Below are 17,954 nucleotides of genomic sequence, written 5' to 3' on the forward strand. Positions count from 1 at the left end.
GCACGTCGGCGAGCCAAGGCATGCGGCTCTTGTTCGGCGAACGCCCCTTTCGCGCCCCCGGCACGGGCGGCCGGCCCGGCTGCCCGAGTGGGCGCGTGGAGCTGCCCGGCGCGGGGCAGCAGTGCGACGGCGTTGCCTCCGGCCCCGGCCCTATAGTTTCGAGCCCCCCGTTTTCACGCGCGGCCCTCGAGGTCCTGTACAGGTTGGGCTCGGGCGAAAAGGTCACGGTGAAGTTTGTGGTGTGGGATTCCTTTGCTTTGACGTGCTCCAGCAAATCAAGCAGCATCAGTTTCTCCATTGGACGACCCACCCCGGTGCCGTCGCCGCCTTCGGAATAACGGCCCCCGCCCCTCTGCACAGAGAGACCAAATGCGCTCATTGAAGTACGAAATTTTGAGGGAGCACAGACATTGTAACCCATGCAGGTGAGTCACAAGTTCATATATGCAGTACGAGGAGTATATGCACGTGCCTCATGAGTGTAATATCCTTACTTCTTGGTTTTGCACTCTGATTCTTTGATACCGATGCATTGTGGGGGGCATGAGCAATACACAAAATTGCTCACGCCAGCATAGCAGATTCGGCCAGTGCCGCTCAATTTTTTGAAGCTGACGTGCAAGAGAGGGAGAGACTCACAATGACTTTGTCCGGCAGAGTGTGCGACTTGCCGCGGTACCACGTGGCCGCCCCGTATTTTGGCAGGTACCATGCAACCAGCACAGCCGCCATTACTATGCCCACGGTCACTGGCGTCCAGTTCAGGTTTGCATCTGTCACCGGGTAGGACGTTGGCAGCAGGAAGCATGCCTGATCAATGCACACAAAGTTGCCTGAGAGCGCTTTCCCAGGAAGAGTTTCAACCTGCCTGGTCCGTACAACAATGCCATAGAGAGGGTACAGTAGGGAAGACAGCTGCAAGCCAAAGCAATGCATGCGGGACCACCTATGCTTTATATCAGAGAATTACAAAGTCCTCAATGCTATTAAATTTGATCTGAGCAGATGAAAAGCTGTGTTTTAGTCTGTTTATTATGATGGGAAATGAGCGAGTATGCATCGAGAGCCGTGACACAAGCGGACAAGGAGGCCAGTGTAGGAGTGACTCACCGTGCCTACACCCGTCCAGAAGACAGCCAAGACATTCACAGCAGGCTGAAGCGCTCCCAGCCTGAAAGGCCCGGGCGTGAAGTTTTCTCTGAAGACCACCCGCAGCACAATGGGGATGGCATCTGCATTGGGAGAAAGAAAGACAAACCTTAGTCACCTTTGTTTGCCTCTTACAGACAACGGAATGCTGCATCAAATGTCATGCACACCGCGCAGCAAGCCACGCCCATGGACTGCATATGATATACAAGTGTTGTCAGAAAATGGAAGTGCCAGAGCATCACCGAAGCAAACCACAGCAGCAGATGAGCAATGGCAGAGCACGAGCAAAGCAGAGCAAAGCGAGCAAAGCAAAGCAGAGCATCAGCTAAGCAATAGCAGGGCGAAGCAGGAAGGGACAAGGTAGCATTGCAGCAGAGGAGAGCAGAGCACTCACAGCTGACATAGAGGCCGACAGATGACAGGGCTCCAGTGGCGATGAATGCTGTGTTGGAGAGCAGCATGGGGAGGCCAATCAGGAACGCCAGAGCAGACATGGCCCACGTGGCATTCAGGGGCGTTCCTGTGTACTTATTCACTGCCGCCCACACCCGGTACAAGGGCACTCCGCCGTCCCGCGAGAATGACCACAGCATCCTGTAAATGTCAGGCGAACATCACCATTGCGAGAGATATTCTCATGAGGCTTGCATGGAGGGCGTTGTGTGCATGGCATCAAGACATGACATTGTATGACATGAGTGGGTGGCTCGCTTTGCATGCAACCGGTGCACAATGCCACTGCGAGCTGCTGGCATGACATATGCAGATGCAAATAAAGCCTCTGACGCACACATTCATGCAGTGGCAGAAGTGAATGCACTGTACAGCTGATTGCAGCTTGTCACAGCCAGCATTCTTGTAGGCAGGCAATGATAAAAGGGGATGTAACATGTCTCACCTTGTGTTTGCAGCCATGCTCATGACCGTGGCATTCAGCATTGCCACCAGTGGAAGAGCCATGATTATAAGCGCTCCTTGCCCATACCCAAACCGCTTCTGCGCAGACATGACAGCCTTGTCATTTTCAGCTTTTGCATCACAGTCCGCCCGTGTCTGAGGTAGAGGAAAGTCTGTGGAAGGCTGCATGCAAGAAGCATACAGGCAAGCTCAAGATGGGCTAAAGCAGGACTAGTACCTCAAAAATATCCCAGAACACCTGTGCCACCACGTTCCCTCCTGCATTCCCTTGCAGCAGCTCGTCCGGTTCCTGCACAGACAGCAGAGATCAAGGCCCATCAGCAGTTAGCAACAAGATCCCTAGCAAAACGATGCAAAGACATTGGCGTGAGGGCGCTCTGCAGAAATCTTCACAGTGCATGCAGCTGCCACAGCGCAGGATGTTTGAAGTAAGGAGCGAGAGTTATTTGCGCATGTGCACAGCTATTCTGATGCAGCAGCCATGCGGCTGTTGGTGTCAGAATTTGGCTCCAGTTGTCGTATGCACATGCGCATAACAAATGCAAAGAACAAGAGTGCCCCAGTGCAGATTGAAAGATATGTAAGACAGTCCGTGTAGTGTTTCCCTCACCTGGATGCAGAAGAGGATTGCCACAATGTAGGCTAGCCCAAACGTGCCATTCAGAGCTGTCGTGTTGACTATTCCCCAAGGAACAATCCTGTCTGCCGACTTTGTCTCTTCGGCAAACTGTGCAGGCCTGCAAGCATGGAGAAATCGGGTCAAGACCAGCGCTCTTTGCTAAAATCTGCATCAGGACACTGAATGCGCAGAACTGGCCCTCTCTCCCATGTCATATGAGAGAGGTGTGAAGCATGCAGATCCGCCCACAATGTGCGCAGCAGTGCTGTTTATAGTTTTCCAATGTGAGAGAATGTAGGATGCACAATACAGCATGCAAAGACAGGCAAGCACAGTGCACAGCTCTTTATTTGTGATGACAAACAGGTAAGGCTGTCTTGATCCTCGGGAGAAACGCACGCTTCATATCCGATGAAGCCAAACTCGCTCAGCAGCATCCCCATCAAGAACAAATACCTGAAACACAGGTGAAACTAGTACTTATCTGCACAATATGCATGCTCAAGGCATTGCACTAGCCCACAAGGCATGCAAACATAGTGCCACAGAGGTCAGAAGACCGCACAGGATGAGTGGAAAACCCCAGAAAGTTGTTGCTGTTGCCAGGTCTGCCTATACCACTCGCAGATGAAACCGGGGAGCTTGTGAATAGCGTGACATGCGGGCATACTCATACGCAGATGAGCACATGCCAAGGCAGTAGTGCACAGGGGACAATGCTGCCAGGATCTATTTGAGCAATGATCTTCCACACACAGAAATGCAAGGGGCGTGTAGGGCTCACGCTGTGCTGGGCAGGCCGAGGTCGATCTGGTCAGTATCGCGGAAGTAGGTGAACACGAAGGTTGCGCTCTGATGTGCTGGGGCTGCCGCAGGCAGGAAAACAATGAGGAAGAGTCCCCCAAAGGCCAACACAGCGCCAGAGAATAGCGTGAATCCTCTGATGCCATTGGTCGTTGTAGAACTCAGCACGCCCGCCACCAGCATGATCACTGCAACCCGAGGTGATCATTTAGCAGTTGCTAAGAGATTACTGAGAATGTGTCACCCTGCATGCGTCTTGCGCCAACATACATGTGGACAACAAGCCCGTGCAGTAACCGGCAGAAACACTGCAGCAGCGCTTAGCATCAACGCCCACGATTCCGCTGCTATGCAAACGTTGCCCTAAATGCAATGTGCTGCCCCCGCTGTGCACTAACAGGTCCTCGTAGCCAATTGCTGCATAACCCACATTTCCTCCTTCCTCACAAACACTGCCAAACAAATTCTGAACATGTACGAAGCATGCTTGAAGTTGCATGCAAACAATGTGGGCAGCTGCATGCACAGCTTCCAAATATAGGATACAGTGCTGAATGCTGCCTTGTCTGCTTCAGAGAAACAAGCTTGAATGAGTTCCTGGACTGCCGACTTGCTGCCTGCTGTGTATCCATCTGGGAAATATGGAAGTGGGGCAGGAAGCGCACAAGCATAGGTGAGGAAGAGCTCGAACTGGGTGAAGACATGTCCATTGGACAGCATCCACATGGAGCCCAGGTGGCTAGCTGCTGTGGATGCTGCACCTGCAGTGGCCGCCACCTGGCCCAGCACGTTCAGCCAGCCTGCTCCCGGCACATGCACAGCTGTCACTAATCATCACATAATTGCTGCCCGCATCTCTGCCTCCATAAAAAGCATTGGGGACCATCGGTGGTGCACCAGCTGCTGCTGTGTGTGTCTTTCTCTAGAGCTCCCGTGCCCACGCTTTGCATTGCATATGGATGGAGCTGTCAATGGGACCCTGCTAGCGCATGACAAGGTGCTGGACGGAAGAAGGAGTCAGCTCACCTGTGACCCATGCCACCAAGGTGTAGCGTGGGTCATTCTTGGTCAGCTCCACACACCTGCATCAGAACATCAACTTATTTAGAAACTCTGTTCGAGGTGCAATATCGATGGGAAGTATGATTCCTTGCAATCTTGCGAGGTGCAGCGAGACAAAGATGGAGTGTCAAGCTACCATGCATGGTTAAAAGACATTCAGCTGGCTAGACATGTATCTCTCAGGGCTATTGCTGCATAGGTGAAGAGCTCAGCAACTCGCGCAGGACTGCCCAGGCTTGTGTCACGCAGCATTGCACGCAGCATTGCACACAAGACGGGGAATCACCAGAAGTAAGGGCCACCCGCAAGAGGGTAGGCAGAGGCAATCTCCGCCATTGATAGAGCCATGAGCATGGTGAAGACTGACACCATGACCCACCCCCATACTGCCGCCACAGGTCCGCCATTCACATATGCGATGGGCATCAGGCCTGCGCACATGCAGCATGCACTTCAGGGATAGGTCTGCATAAAAGTAAAGTTACGGCTGCGCTGCACTGCTTGCTGAGCGGCATCATATGCAGGCAAAGCCTTCCTACAGATTCCAGGGTCAGATCTGCAGAGCAGTGTATGCATGACTCCGCGCGAAGACGGCTGAGAGCTTGACAGGAGTTGGTGCTGTCGAAAGGGGTGGGGAAAGAGGAAGAAGGTGATAGCTATGAGCATGGACTGGCGCACCTGTGATAGTCAGAAGGAAGGATGTGGAGGCAAAGCCTGCACATGTGCTACTCAGGATGCCGAACTCCCTCCGAAGTTCCTGCTTGTAGCCCAGCTCTTCCAGCCTCCTCTGTCCACTGTCAAGTGGATGCCCATCCAGCTCCACATCTTTCACTGCTCTTTCTCCTTCCAGGACGTCGAGCTCTGCACTCCCGACGCTCATCGTGCGAACCGGTTGCTCAATACGAGGCCATGAGTAACAGTCCAATATAACTGCCCAGCAACGCCTCGATGGCTCCTTCGCTTCCAGAAATCCCTAAAAGACTTGTCTTGGCCAGGCTTCTAAGTCCACAAGCGGATGTCACCCTGGCGGTGCCGTGCGGAGACTTGCATATCAATTTTCGAGGCACTGAATTGTGGGAAACATGCCCCTTTTGCATTCTTGCGCGCTATGGTTACACATCTGAGCAGGGTTTGATGCTAAACTGGCCTGCTCCCCACAACCCCAATAACGGAAACAAACGGGTACTGTGTAAAAGGCTGCTGCACAGGTCAGGGAATGCTCTCATACTGCCATCAGAAATCACAAGGCCTCTTTGCACGCATCCAGAGCCGCCGATCAGCCTCAAGAGGCATGTCTGAATTGGGGAGGAAACAAGACAGGGATTATCGCAGATGACGTTGAGGCGATGACTCATCGCCTCCAAAATGCATGCAGTACACTCGTACACTTCCTTCCTTCCATCCACTGCAGAATTCTCTGATGTAGAGTTGCTGTTGCGCTCTTTCTTTATCAAAATGCTGTCCCTGATCATGAGAGTCGTCAATTGATTGGGACAACCATCATCCGTCCAGGAGCTGCTGAGCTGATCAGCATTTGAATTTTCTGTCCGATCGGAAAGTTGAACCTTTGTCACAATCAAGCATCTCTCTTGGGACACTAGACTAGTGTTGATCTCTGCAACAAAGGCGAGATCAGATCGCTGTGGCACCGGGCAGGCGTGAGCCAGCATTGCAGATCTGAGGACAACGTGAAAGCTGGAGCAAATGCATGGCATTCTGCAGTAGTTTGGGATAGAAATTCTTCCAAGGATATGTTGTGTTCCTATTCGTTCATAACACCCCCCGCAAAGGTGAAGTGGCACTATTTTACGACCTTCACGGCGGAACACACACAGACTAGAACAGACGCAGAAGAATCCCCAGGGCAGAAAATACATTCAAGGATCCCAGGACGTATAAGACAAGCCAGACCTGAAGTGCTGTGCATCAACAATTATAAATACCAGACACTGATCATAGAGTGCTGCTAAGAAGTCTACTTGGCTGCCAACACTAGTGGTAAGCCAGGGCATATCCTGCGCATAATCCAGTACTCATTAGGACAGCTTCCCAAGGAGTATTCCCATGTCTATGCTTGCCAAACGGTCTGCAGCGCAGAAGGGAACCTTGATATCCACATGATCTCAAGGTGTGAGCTTCTGCGCTGTGTGCCAATTCTACGTTGGCAAAGTAACTAAGCACGGACCCGGCTTTCTAACAAGCATAGGCCGGCCACCCAAATTACATTGCGGAAGCTTGAACATGATCAGCTCTTGCAATGTCTTGGTCCTCTCAAATAAAGCAGAAAACAGGTTCTCTTAGCTGGAGCCATGCACACTCTCGTGCACCTCGAGATCGGCACAGCTCAAGTCCAAGATCTCATTATCTAAAATTTGGGATCTAGATGCTGCAAGGCCAAGCCTTGAAATAGGTCGCTCCAAGCTTTGCTACAGTCCAAGTGCCTCGAGCTCTCTTAAAAGCACGATAGCCAGCTTGTGAAGGAGCTCGCATATACACAGGTAGATGGACACTGTGAACTTGGTGAGCTTGTTGGGGATCTAAAGCAACAAACGGCCTGTGCTAGACTGCAGATTACCCAAGGCAGAAAGCCTTCAGAGCAGGTACGGTCAGACTGAGCAGGTTTGCTGATGCAACAAGGTACATCGTCTGCTTGGGCCTCACAATGGAGCAAGTAGCTACACAAATGTCAGCAGTGATGGGGGCGTTTCCTTGCCCAATTGGCCCTGGAGCAATCACCCACAAAAGGGGACTCAAACGTGCCATGCATGCTCATAATGAGCCGCTGCCGGCCGACTCTCGGCTGGCCCATATGATAGTGAATGTCTTTATTCCTAGTCTGGCATCAACTTGACAATGGCTGAGTTTCTGCCCCTGTCAAGACTGCCAAGACAAGCCGCAAAACCACTGTGCCCTTTCTACTTTCCAAACTGAACTGAATCCCTTTTCCTCCCTCCCTTGCGCAGAAAATGCTGCTCATTGCAGCAGGTAAGGACACCTCTGTGCACCGGATCTTTGACACATGCAGCGCAGGAAGGCTTTGAAAGAGGGATTGAAGACAGAAACTGACATGAGACAAGGCCGCCAAGACTTGCATGCAGACCTGCACGCATGCCTCGGCCGCAGCCGGACCGGACTCAAGTTCTATGCTAGAATGTGCCTCCCCGCCTGCCTGTGCGTTTTATTGCCCCTAAAGATCTGATCTGAGCTGTGCTGCCTCTCAACCGCGGCACAGTCCCTGTCACCGGCCTGAACAAAACTGTTGCAGGCCGGTCAAAATTGGGACACTGGTTGCCAGGCAGTAGAATGCCAAGTGCACCGCACAGCTCGGGCCAATCTGCTAGGCTGCCTGCTGGCTGGCCCGTGCCAGATTATTTAGCGCTTGATACTTCCCCACGGCAAGGCTCCCCTGAAATGAGCGCTCCTGGATACCCTCTGGTTGCGATCCCACTGCCGCACTTCTTGATGCAGGGGTCTGTAGCTGTGTGTTGCAAATTCAGGTGGACGCTAGGCGGATGATCACTCATCAGTACATTCGCTTGCCGCCCTTTGGGTCAAATTCGAATTAGAATTTGAATGGCCCAGCGCCTTTCTTAACGGCGGCAGCTGCCGGGACGGGGGAACACCCCAGGCCGCCGAGCGCAACGCGTCATCCGAGAGAGTCTGATTAGGCCCGATCAGATGCGCGTAGCTTCCCGCCGGCTTCCCCGGCAGCTGCCCGGCAACCGCCAGGCCCTTGCCGTGCAGCCTCGCGATCTTGAAATCTTTATCCAATCCCCCTGCAATGGACAAGAAACTTCCAAACCTTTGCCAGCATACAAGGCACATAAGTCTTTCTGAGCCGGATCCTTGGCGTACAGCTTCTAGAAGATCCCTGAGAGTCTGCACAAGACTTTCCTGCCCTGTGAAACGATGCACGGTGGCCTTTCATAATTTGGGCCTGAACAGCTGTCTTACCTGATCTTGTGATCTCCAAAGCCTTGAGCGCCTGTGAAGACCCCTGCTTAAGTCCCTCCACCAGATCTAAAAGGGTCAGCCTTTTCTCCTGCGGCTGGCCCACCCCAAAGCTACCAGCTCCATGCATGTAGCGCCCTCCTCCCCTCTGTACTCACAGCCAGGGTAAGCAATTAATATTTAAAGCCTGAATCAGAGTTGCTCAGTAATTCATTTCAGTAAAAATCCTTAACAACCCTGGTAGAAAAGGGTTAAATGCCCAGATTGCAGTCAATTTGCCGGTCAGACATATTAAGGGCCCTTAATAAGCTTATTGAGAGTTCCTTCACAACTGACCAATTTAAGGGCTGCCAACTCTGCTCACCGCACCCAGCCCATCACAGAATGTCTGCAAGTGCTGCGGCCACAAGCTACTTTGCTAAACACACATTGCAGAGCCACTAGCTGCATGCTCAGTCTCCCTCTTGTGCATGCTCTCAGAAATGTGCTGCCAAGCAGGCGCATGGCATTCATGCTTTCTATAGCTCAATACAACTGGGCGCCTTGACACCAGAGGACATAGCCCAACACACTGCAATCTACTACAGTGTTTGCCTCAAAGGCCTCGGGGATTTCAGCACGATTGCTTCAGACAAGCTACACTCCGCTGGCTACGCAGTTCTTAGTTACCCCAATCACCCCATTAATAGCAATTAGTAGACCCACTTGACTGGGTCTAGATTGGATCTGGCAAGGCCAACAAGGAGTAGGACATGTGACAGTCCTTACTCGCAGCTTGCCTGCAAACGCTCCGTGCTTCTGGCAGGAAAAGCATGAGATAATAATGATACACATTTTTGGTCATTCGCCATAAGGCGAATGTCCTTTACGATCGGTCAACCTGGTACGGATTATCTCTATCTTTTGCCCCTTCCCTATGCCATGTGGCTGCTCGTGAGGCGGCCACGGCACATAAACGGAACGCGAGGCGCAGTTTAGAGGCCTTTCCGGGTGATTGCCCCGTTTTTGGCCCTAGATTATCTCTAAATATCTCCCTGGCGATTGGCTTTACGGGCTTGCGACTTCTGTGAACATCAGGGAGTGCTGAGAACTGAGATATGAGTACATATCGGAACTGTAGTGGATCGTGAGAATGTGTAGAATGCCCATTGCGTAATGTGAATGGTGTTTGGAGGGGAGTTCGCGTATGACCTCGTGCCCGCCCACGGGTGCTCCCACTTGTTCAAAGAAAAATTAAAATGTACCAATGCATTTCTTAACTACCCCAATTACCCCAAACAAACCCAATGTAACCTAAATACCCAGGAAAGGGGCTCACCACATTGGCGTCCTCCAGCGTGTGTGCCTTGCCGTGATACCAGTGCCGAGCGCCGCAGCGTGGCAGGTACCATGAAATGAGCACCCCCACGATGACTAACCCCAGCATAACCGGCGTCCAGTTCAGCGTTGTCACGTCCACGGGGTAGATCGTCGGCAGCGCAAAACACACCTGCGCACAGCTAGCTACCTTAGAGCTACCTATCTGTGTGAGCTGTCACAAAGCTAAATGGGGTGCACCAAGATCAGGGCATTTTCAGAGGATTCGAGATCGTGCTTTCTCATTTGTAGAGACGAAATGGGCAGATACAAGGGAGGATATCAGACGCATATGCGTGCTCCAAAAAAAGGCATGGAGAGCAAAATAGGTGCGCAAGAAATACTGTATACGGGATCTGGATATTTAGCTGCACATGTTGGAAAGAATAACAAAAAACAAAGGATTCTGCCACATGTGTCAATAAAACATACTGAGCAGCGCATGCTGGGTTTTGGGTTTAGTTTGAGCATCTAGAGTCAGGGAGGAGAGCTGCGCCACTTACCACACTGAATGTGAGCCAAGAAATGGCGATTACATTGATGAGCGGCTGTGCTCGGCCGAGCTTGAAAGGCCCAGGATTGAAGTTCTTGTGGAAGATCAGGCGCAGCAAGATTGGCACAGCATCTGCGAGCAGAGTCAAACATGAATGCGAGGCAGGAGTGCTAGATTTTCGCAAGGAGCCCTTGTATGCGTTAGCTTCATGCCCACAACACACGGCATGTGTTCCTCCTGACAGATCTTCTCTCAAGCCAGGAGAATGTTCTGGAAAACAAGGTGATAGCTCTTCCAGGGGAGTCTTACTGCCGGGTCATGCAGACTCGCTGCTGGCATGCATGTGGTCTCTACCACAAGCTGGGAATGTGTGCCCTGACAAAATGCCCACCCCCCCAAGAAATTGGCAAAAAAATGTGGTGAGCGCTGAATCAAGGACTCTCAGCGTAGTTTGGTAGATTAATTAAAGTTGAACTGCCCATGGCGACAGGATGTCAGCCCAAAAGGCTGGAGAGCAGAGTGCTAGTACAATTTTGATAATTATCTGGAAACAATTATTGTTTTCATGGAACGCAGACGCTTAAGAAGTTTGTGATATGTAGTTGGGCAGTGACAGACTGCCTACAAGACAGATTAGCCTCAGGTGGCTCCCAAAAGGTCTTTAAAATGTAGTATTTACACAAAAAAATGGATTGTAGCATGCATGCAAACAGGCAACAGTCAGCAGGGATAGCCAGGAGCGCACAGCTGGCATTGAGGCCCACGGCGGTGACAATTCACCTCAAGGCCAAGTGTAGAAGCAGAGATTTGCGCTGCATGAACATTACTCAGAAGACTGGAGGGCATGCCAGCCAGCATTGAGGGTCACAAGGTGCTTGGTCACCCATAAAGCATTGTAGCCTGGAAGCATTGGAGATTGCATTGGAGCAAGGGGATAAAGGAGGGGCGCACAGCTGGCGTTGAGGCCCACGGCGGTGACTGATCCCATGGCGAGGAACGCAGCGTTGGAGAAGAGCATGGGCAGGCCCAGAAGAAAGCCTGTGGCAGTCATCGCCCACGTGGCATTCAGAGGCGTTCCTGTCCGCTTATTAATCGCCGCCCACACCCGGTACAATGGCACTCCGCCGTCCCTCGAAAATGACCACAGCATCCTGCAAAAGCACATAACAGCTTTAAATGAAAACTTCACTCTCCTACTTGCAAAAGAGCTGTGTTTTCTCTGATAAGGTCTGCTCCAGATGTAGAGCCCGACATGCACAGACATTTGCCATGCATGTGCTCCCTGGATCGAACAGTCCTAATGGCAGGTTATTGATCCACACAAGGTAAAAGAAGGCAAAACACACTCTGGGGACATAATCACGATTTGAGAACACTTCATCTGTGCTCTCAGGTGAGAGCAACCAAAATGCAGAGAGCTTGACAGTTGTCTTGCGCTGGCATTGGAGTTCATCCACTGTGTGTTTTATAGTGTTTTTGACCCTTCATCGACCCTAAACCCTAAGTCCACCATTGCATTCCCCACGAAAAATTATTGCTGTAAATGCCCCTCCCCTAAAATTCTAAATCCACATTCCCTAAACCCTAAGCTAAAAGTGGATGAAGAATAAGGTCGGGGGCTTGACAGGGGCTGACCTGGCAGCTGTGAATAAGCACATGACAGTGGTATTGAAGATGGCGATCAATGGAATTGCCAACAGCACAATGGCCGTTGTCACTGAGCCGAATCGACCCTGGGCATGCACAGAAACTGTACATTCAGAATTTTGAACATGCACAATCATGAAAGCATCTGAGGTGTGGAGATGTGCTGCTCTGGCAGGAGCAAATCTCATGTCTTGCATTATCTTGCAATGTGCCAGGAACGTGAATTTTAATGAACGTGAGGCAGGAGTGCTAGATTTCTGCAAGCAGCCCTTGCATGTATTAGTATTATATTCATTAACATTATATTCAACACACATAGCGGCGTGTTGCTGTTCTCTAAGACAGAAAGGGTCAATTAAGAGAGACGAGTACAGTGCATTCCAACAGAGTGCATGGGTGAAAAGTGAAGGGGTGAGCGTCACCTGAAATATGTCATAAAATATCTGCCCCACCACATAGCCATTGGCAGGCCCCAGCATTAAGTTTTCCGGATCCTGGAACACACAGAAGCAGCAACATCAGCACTGTGACAACGTGTGTCTTTTCCTGCACAGCTCACCAAGCTGCTATGAACAACTGAACATTACCTCTGTATCACAGCACCACACGCGGGCAAGAAAAGTTCACTACAGCACTCCCTTTTTGGGTCAATCCTTAGTACATAGCCCCCTCCTGACACTCATCATTGTGTATCGGGGAGGACAAGCAGATTGAAGGAGATTCACCTGGATACAGAACAGAAGGCACACCAGAAATCCCAAGCCAAAAACACTGGATGCCGCCACAGACAGCACTATCCCCCAGCCAACCACTCTGTCTGCTCGTTTGGTCTCCTCTGCAAACTGCGCTGGAGCCTCATAACCTGCGCATCCAATTTGAATTTGAACATTGACAACAGCAAGCAGTTCAAAATGCTCGCTTTCAACTTGAAACTCCTGTGCATCCGAGGTAAATGTGAATTTTGACAACAGCAAGCAGATCCAGGTGCTTGTAATTCGCTCCATGCGATGGCTGTCTTTAAAAAAATTCAATAGAGCAAAGCTTGTGATTCTCGTGCCTACCAATATATGAGAATTGGCCCATCAGCATCCCCAGCAAGAATAGGTAGCTGCAAGCATACCAAGTCAACCACTCAGCCGGTCCTTTTATTGGCATGTGATGTCCACTTCATCTGACATGCATGCAGATCCACTCCCACCATGTTTAATGAGCTCTCCTCGAATAATAGCTCATAAAACATCTCCTCGACATGCATGAATCTGAGTCATAATTTTGGGAAATTCAGTGCTTCTGGTGCGGTTTCAGATCGACATGGGAAATCAAAGCGGATAATTTAGAGCCCCGTTGCATGCAGGAAAGGCCAGGGGTGGGCGCACAAATTGTTGGGCACGCCGAGTTGGTCCTTGGACTGATCGCTGAAGTGGAGGAACACATATTCTGCCGTCTGGAGCTTTGGCGCCACGATGGGTAGCAGAATGATCAAGAAGATTCCTCCGCAGATCATCCAGAAGGCTGCAAAGAGTATATACTGCCTCATTCCGCCGGTGCTTGTCGACGCCAGCGCTCCTGCCGCCAGCATGCAGACTGCGCGCAGATTCAAAATATAAATCCAGCAGCTGCCAGATTAAGCACATTTTTACATTAAATCCCTAGCTTGTAGAGAGTTTGGGACCGCCTTCAAAATAGGTCTGCAGGGAAGAAAAATAATTCCTTGTGGCCCTGACAAGTCAAGACACTTTGCTGCCTTGCGCGAGAAACAAGTTCTGGTGGCATGCAACAATCCAATAGTGTGCAAGCCCGTGAGACCTGGTCTTTTCACCAATTGATGCCTGGCATGTTTTGAGACAAGGCCGGCCTTTACTAGAGGTCTGCAGGCAAGATCATTGACTCTATGTGGCCTCAAAAAAGGAAGAGCACAGATGTTGCACTGCAGGAGGGGCGAGCTCTTGTTACGTGGAAATGCACCAAGGCTGTATTCATGGGAAGCTGAGGTCATAGCAATTGTCCCTAGGAACAGGAATTCTCAGTTGGAGCACAGAACTCACAGCTTCAAAAGGGGACCAAAGCCTTGGCCCTGCCTTTGCAAGAAAATGCTCCAAAGCAATAGGCTAAGACTTAGCTAAATAGAGTGGTCCGCACGTAGGCACTTGCTTGGAGACTTTTTTGTCTCTGTTCTTCATCTATCTGTAGTTTGATGTTGTTTTGAACTCCCCAGCCCCCACTTTTGCAGCTCGACTTGGGTTGGGGGAGGCCATAACAACAATGGCCCCAAATTCTCTGGCGCTCCTCTAGACTCGGCGGACTAAAGAGCCCTGTAAGAAGCACCAAGGGGGCAGGCACGAACTTGCATAGGCGAGGAAGGTCTCAAACTGGCTCCAGACATGTCCATTGCCCAGTTGCCACATCTTTCCAATATGCACCGCTGTCAGGTAGCCCGCTCCTGCAGTTGATGCAAACTGGCCCACCAGATTTGACCAGCCTGCGCATGCATGACAGAATATGAACTTTAATCCACGGCAGGCTTTTCCTTTCCGTCCTGCCCGTGAGAAATCTGGTCCCTGCTTCCCATGCGCAATTCAGCTTTTGACAAGCCTTGCTGCTCTCTCAACTGACGCTGCATGTCAGATAGGGAGGGAACACACGAAGTGAACTGCACGCTGATTTGCCATGAGTTGCTTGGACAAACAGCACCCCATTGACAAACATCCCCAGGAATCACACATAGGGCAAATGCAGACATGCAATTCCACTACTCCAGGAATTCCACTCCCCACCTGTGATCTCAGGCAGTGGGTGTATCCGAAAAGCAAAGCAGACTGGTTGTTTGAGGTTGAATAAAGTGATATAGGACAAGATGTATATTTTACAGGCAGCCACATAAGAGTGCCTTACCGGTGCACCAGGCAATCAGTGTGAGCTTGGGGTCATTGTTTGTGAGCTCCAAGCACCTGCGCAACAGAATTATCTTCCGGTTTCTTTCACTGCTGAAATGGACTTGATTTCCAGATGGTGGGCATGAATTGGTTGTCAACAAATGACCGCTCCTCAGACATGGCCGGGTGATTAGAGGGACATTGCTGCCAAAAGCAACCCATTTCTCCACACAGCGACAAGTTTTACCGTACAACCAGTCACCACAGACATGTTTACAGCGTCACACTTCTGTGCGCAGATTAGAGATTATCGTATGCTGACTTCAAAGCAGAGCGAGCGCCGATTAAGGAAGAAAGGCTGCCTCGCAGTTTGAGTGAAACCAAACAAGACAGCTCCGGCCCACATTGATGCATGAAAAAGAACAATGTGGCGGGAGGACTCACCAGAAGTAGGGGCCGCCTGCAATGGGATAGGATGAGGCAATCTCTGCTAAGGATAGGGCAGAGAATAGATTGAAGACTGAGCAGATGACCCATCCCCAGACAGCTGACACTGGTCCTCCATTGATGAAAGCTATAGGGAGCGATCCTGCAGCACAACAGACATGATCTGTAGCCAATGGTTGATTGGAGGGAGCAAAGTGCACAGGCTATTCTTGATGGAATTTGTTCCCTTGACAGAGATACTGATGTTTGATTATGCAGGTGCCCGGGATTTTGATAACTGGCAAGAGTGGACATTTTGCCTCTGCTGGTGCACGATCAATGAATGCTGGCTTCGTAATGGGGGAAGCAGGTGACACAGGTGAATCAGGCGAAGGGGGCTACTCTGACCTGTGATTCCCATCATGTAAGCTATGGTGGCAAAACTGGAAGCCACGCTGGATATCAGCCCCAATCGCCTGCTGAGTTCCTGCTTGTATCCCAGCTCCTCCAGCCGGATCTGCCCACTGTCCTTTGCGGCTCCCTCCGGATCTATTGCCATGCTGCCTCGGAGGTCTTCGCTCCTGGTTTCCTTTCCTTGCTTATTAATGTGACTCTCCATGTTACGCTGGGATACTTTCTAGAAAGCTGTACACACTTTGTCTGCGGCCAGGTGCCTGCATCAAGACAGCTGAATTTTGGGCTTCCGCGCCCAATTGATGCAGAGAACACAGTGACTACGATAACAACAGAGAAATAACAATCTCAGCATCACAGACGAGCCTCCTCGTTCCAATACAGTACTGGCAGGCTTGATTGCCGCACCCGAAGGCTACACCCGTCAAACTGCTATCCAAACCACTGCCAGTCTCGTCGTGTCGATCCTTCCGGTACGTCCAAGAGTCATATGTCATACCCCGCTGCCCCTAGCCGACCAATCCCAGACAGTTCAACCCGGGGGTCACCGTCGTTCCCAACATGCCCATCAGGTGCACTGCCGAAGGATGGTTGCTACTTGTACGAGGTCCCCACAGCGAACGTCGAGCATAGAGACCGCTACACTGGTCTGCATTGATTGATGACTCGGGGAACGGAAGCCACCTGACCTTGGAACATCGAGATTTCGAGATCCCGTACTGCGCTTCGCCTGACTAACCCGGCCGACCACATCAGCAATTTTCGAATCTTGAAAAATCTTCCCCGTTCGTCAGTTTGGTTCTCCTGATCTCCGGATGACAAGAAGACGATCAAACATGGGCAAGCGCGACAAAACATTTTTTTTGGCTAGTAGCCTCTGAAGCACCATCAATAATCTCAACAACAGGTGTGGGCGGTCCACTGGCATAAGTTTTTAAAAAATCCAGGCAAAGCCTAGTGGCAGCCTTAGAGGCTGGTCAAATCACACTCAAGTTGTGAGCATTGTTCGATCAATGCTATAGATATCTATCGATGCATGCATGCATGAACGCTTCAATTGCGCAATGACAAAATGAAGTTGTCACATGCGCGCGTGTGCTTGATTGAAAGATTGTATTATAGCGGGAGGATTACATCTGTATGTACCTCATGTTCAACTGTTCAGAGTCGTATCAATTTCAACTGCATTTACTAGTACCATGGTGCAATGCATGAGACTACCAAAAGGACCTTGGCTCATTGCAATAAAAGGAAGAATTCTGTGAATAGTAAGACATCAAAAATTAGCAATCCGCCATATCTTCAAGTGTACAGCAGTCCTCACAAGAGCCTGAGTTCATACACCACCTTGGAATGCCAATGAATAGACCTCGGAGGCAAGGGACAATAAAATTCTTTTTGCGGCACATCTCTAGATAAATGGTGCCCAATCTTGGCAACACATGGGAAGATCTGCACCAAAATCAATGCTCCTTGTACTATCCACTCGACATGTTTGAAGACAACCTCCTTTGAAAAGCGCGCTGCTAACCGCTGATGAGGCATCGGATGAGCCCTTACTAAGTAGATCAGTATCCGCACAATCACTCTCACGCCAATTCTTCTAATTACCCCTCGGACAAATCTGATACTCTCAGGCTCCCAGGTAAAGCCCATTCCTTGTGCTTCCTGTATAGAGAGCTTGTGCGCCAGCCGCTAACAGATTGCAAACCAAATTTTGGCTGCGTCAAGTCTCTTTACTGCCCGGCGCTTGCATAGCCGCCATGCTAAATAAAATACCCCTCGTTGGGCTCGAGCCAAGATTTTCAAGCTAAGAGGGACCCTACAGTGTCTCATCAAAAGCACAGTCCCTCCTCAAAAGACACCCAGCAGAGAGCAAAAGCTCTTCTAGTCCAGCAGCTTTTGCTCTCTGCTGGGTATCTCTGCTGGAGCAAAAGCCGCTGGACTAGAACAGCTTCTTTGTTTTTTCTGACCATGCACCTCTGTTGTAAATTCATCCAAAGAAAAGCCAAGCTCTCTGACTAGCAGCAGACCTGTCTAACGCACAGCGCTACCCAAAAAAGCAATAAGATTCCCCCAAAAAATTAACAGTCATGCTGCTGAGTCACAAGATGCCTGCTGTTGCTGAAGGCCCGAGGGGCGAGTCTTATGTGGGAATCACCCATGCTCAGCCGCACATACAAGCCTTGCAACAGATTATTCACTTCTGAACATCTAAAAAAAATTCTAATTATCTTGT

The 17,954-nt window shown here is 50.6% G+C and overlaps 2 protein-coding genes across 2 annotated transcripts; both read right to left on the minus strand.

The window, feature by feature from the left end:
• Positions 1-597: 597 nt before the first annotated feature.
• On the minus strand, positions 598-5,435 carry COCSUDRAFT_13338 (putative GABA-specific permease; the record flags this gene model as incomplete). The annotated part of the gene is made up of 12 exons (XM_005649553.1): positions 598-833; positions 1,122-1,232; positions 1,547-1,746; positions 2,051-2,148; positions 2,288-2,359; positions 2,681-2,807; positions 3,089-3,145; positions 3,474-3,681; positions 4,159-4,293; positions 4,520-4,575; positions 4,842-4,986; positions 5,234-5,435. The coding sequence occupies 12 exons, from the start codon at positions 5,433-5,435 to the stop codon at positions 598-600; spliced, it is 1,647 nt and encodes a 548-aa protein (XP_005649610.1).
• A 4,326-nt stretch (positions 5,436-9,761) lies between these two features.
• COCSUDRAFT_13676 (amino acid transporter) lies at positions 9,762-15,860 on the minus strand (the record flags this gene model as incomplete). The annotated part of the gene is made up of 12 exons (XM_005649554.1): positions 9,762-9,995; positions 10,366-10,487; positions 11,307-11,506; positions 11,991-12,088; positions 12,425-12,496; positions 12,728-12,864; positions 13,064-13,110; positions 13,379-13,586; positions 14,347-14,523; positions 14,591-14,598; positions 15,320-15,464; positions 15,704-15,860. 12 exons carry the CDS (start codon positions 15,858-15,860, stop codon positions 9,762-9,764), a joined length of 1,605 nt encoding a protein of 534 aa, XP_005649611.1.
• Between the last annotated feature and the right edge of the window lie 2,094 nt (positions 15,861-17,954).

This window comes from Coccomyxa subellipsoidea (assembly GCF_000258705.1).
Source record: "Coccomyxa subellipsoidea C-169, whole genome shotgun sequence".
NCBI lineage: Eukaryota > Viridiplantae > Chlorophyta > Trebouxiophyceae > Coccomyxaceae > Coccomyxa > Coccomyxa subellipsoidea.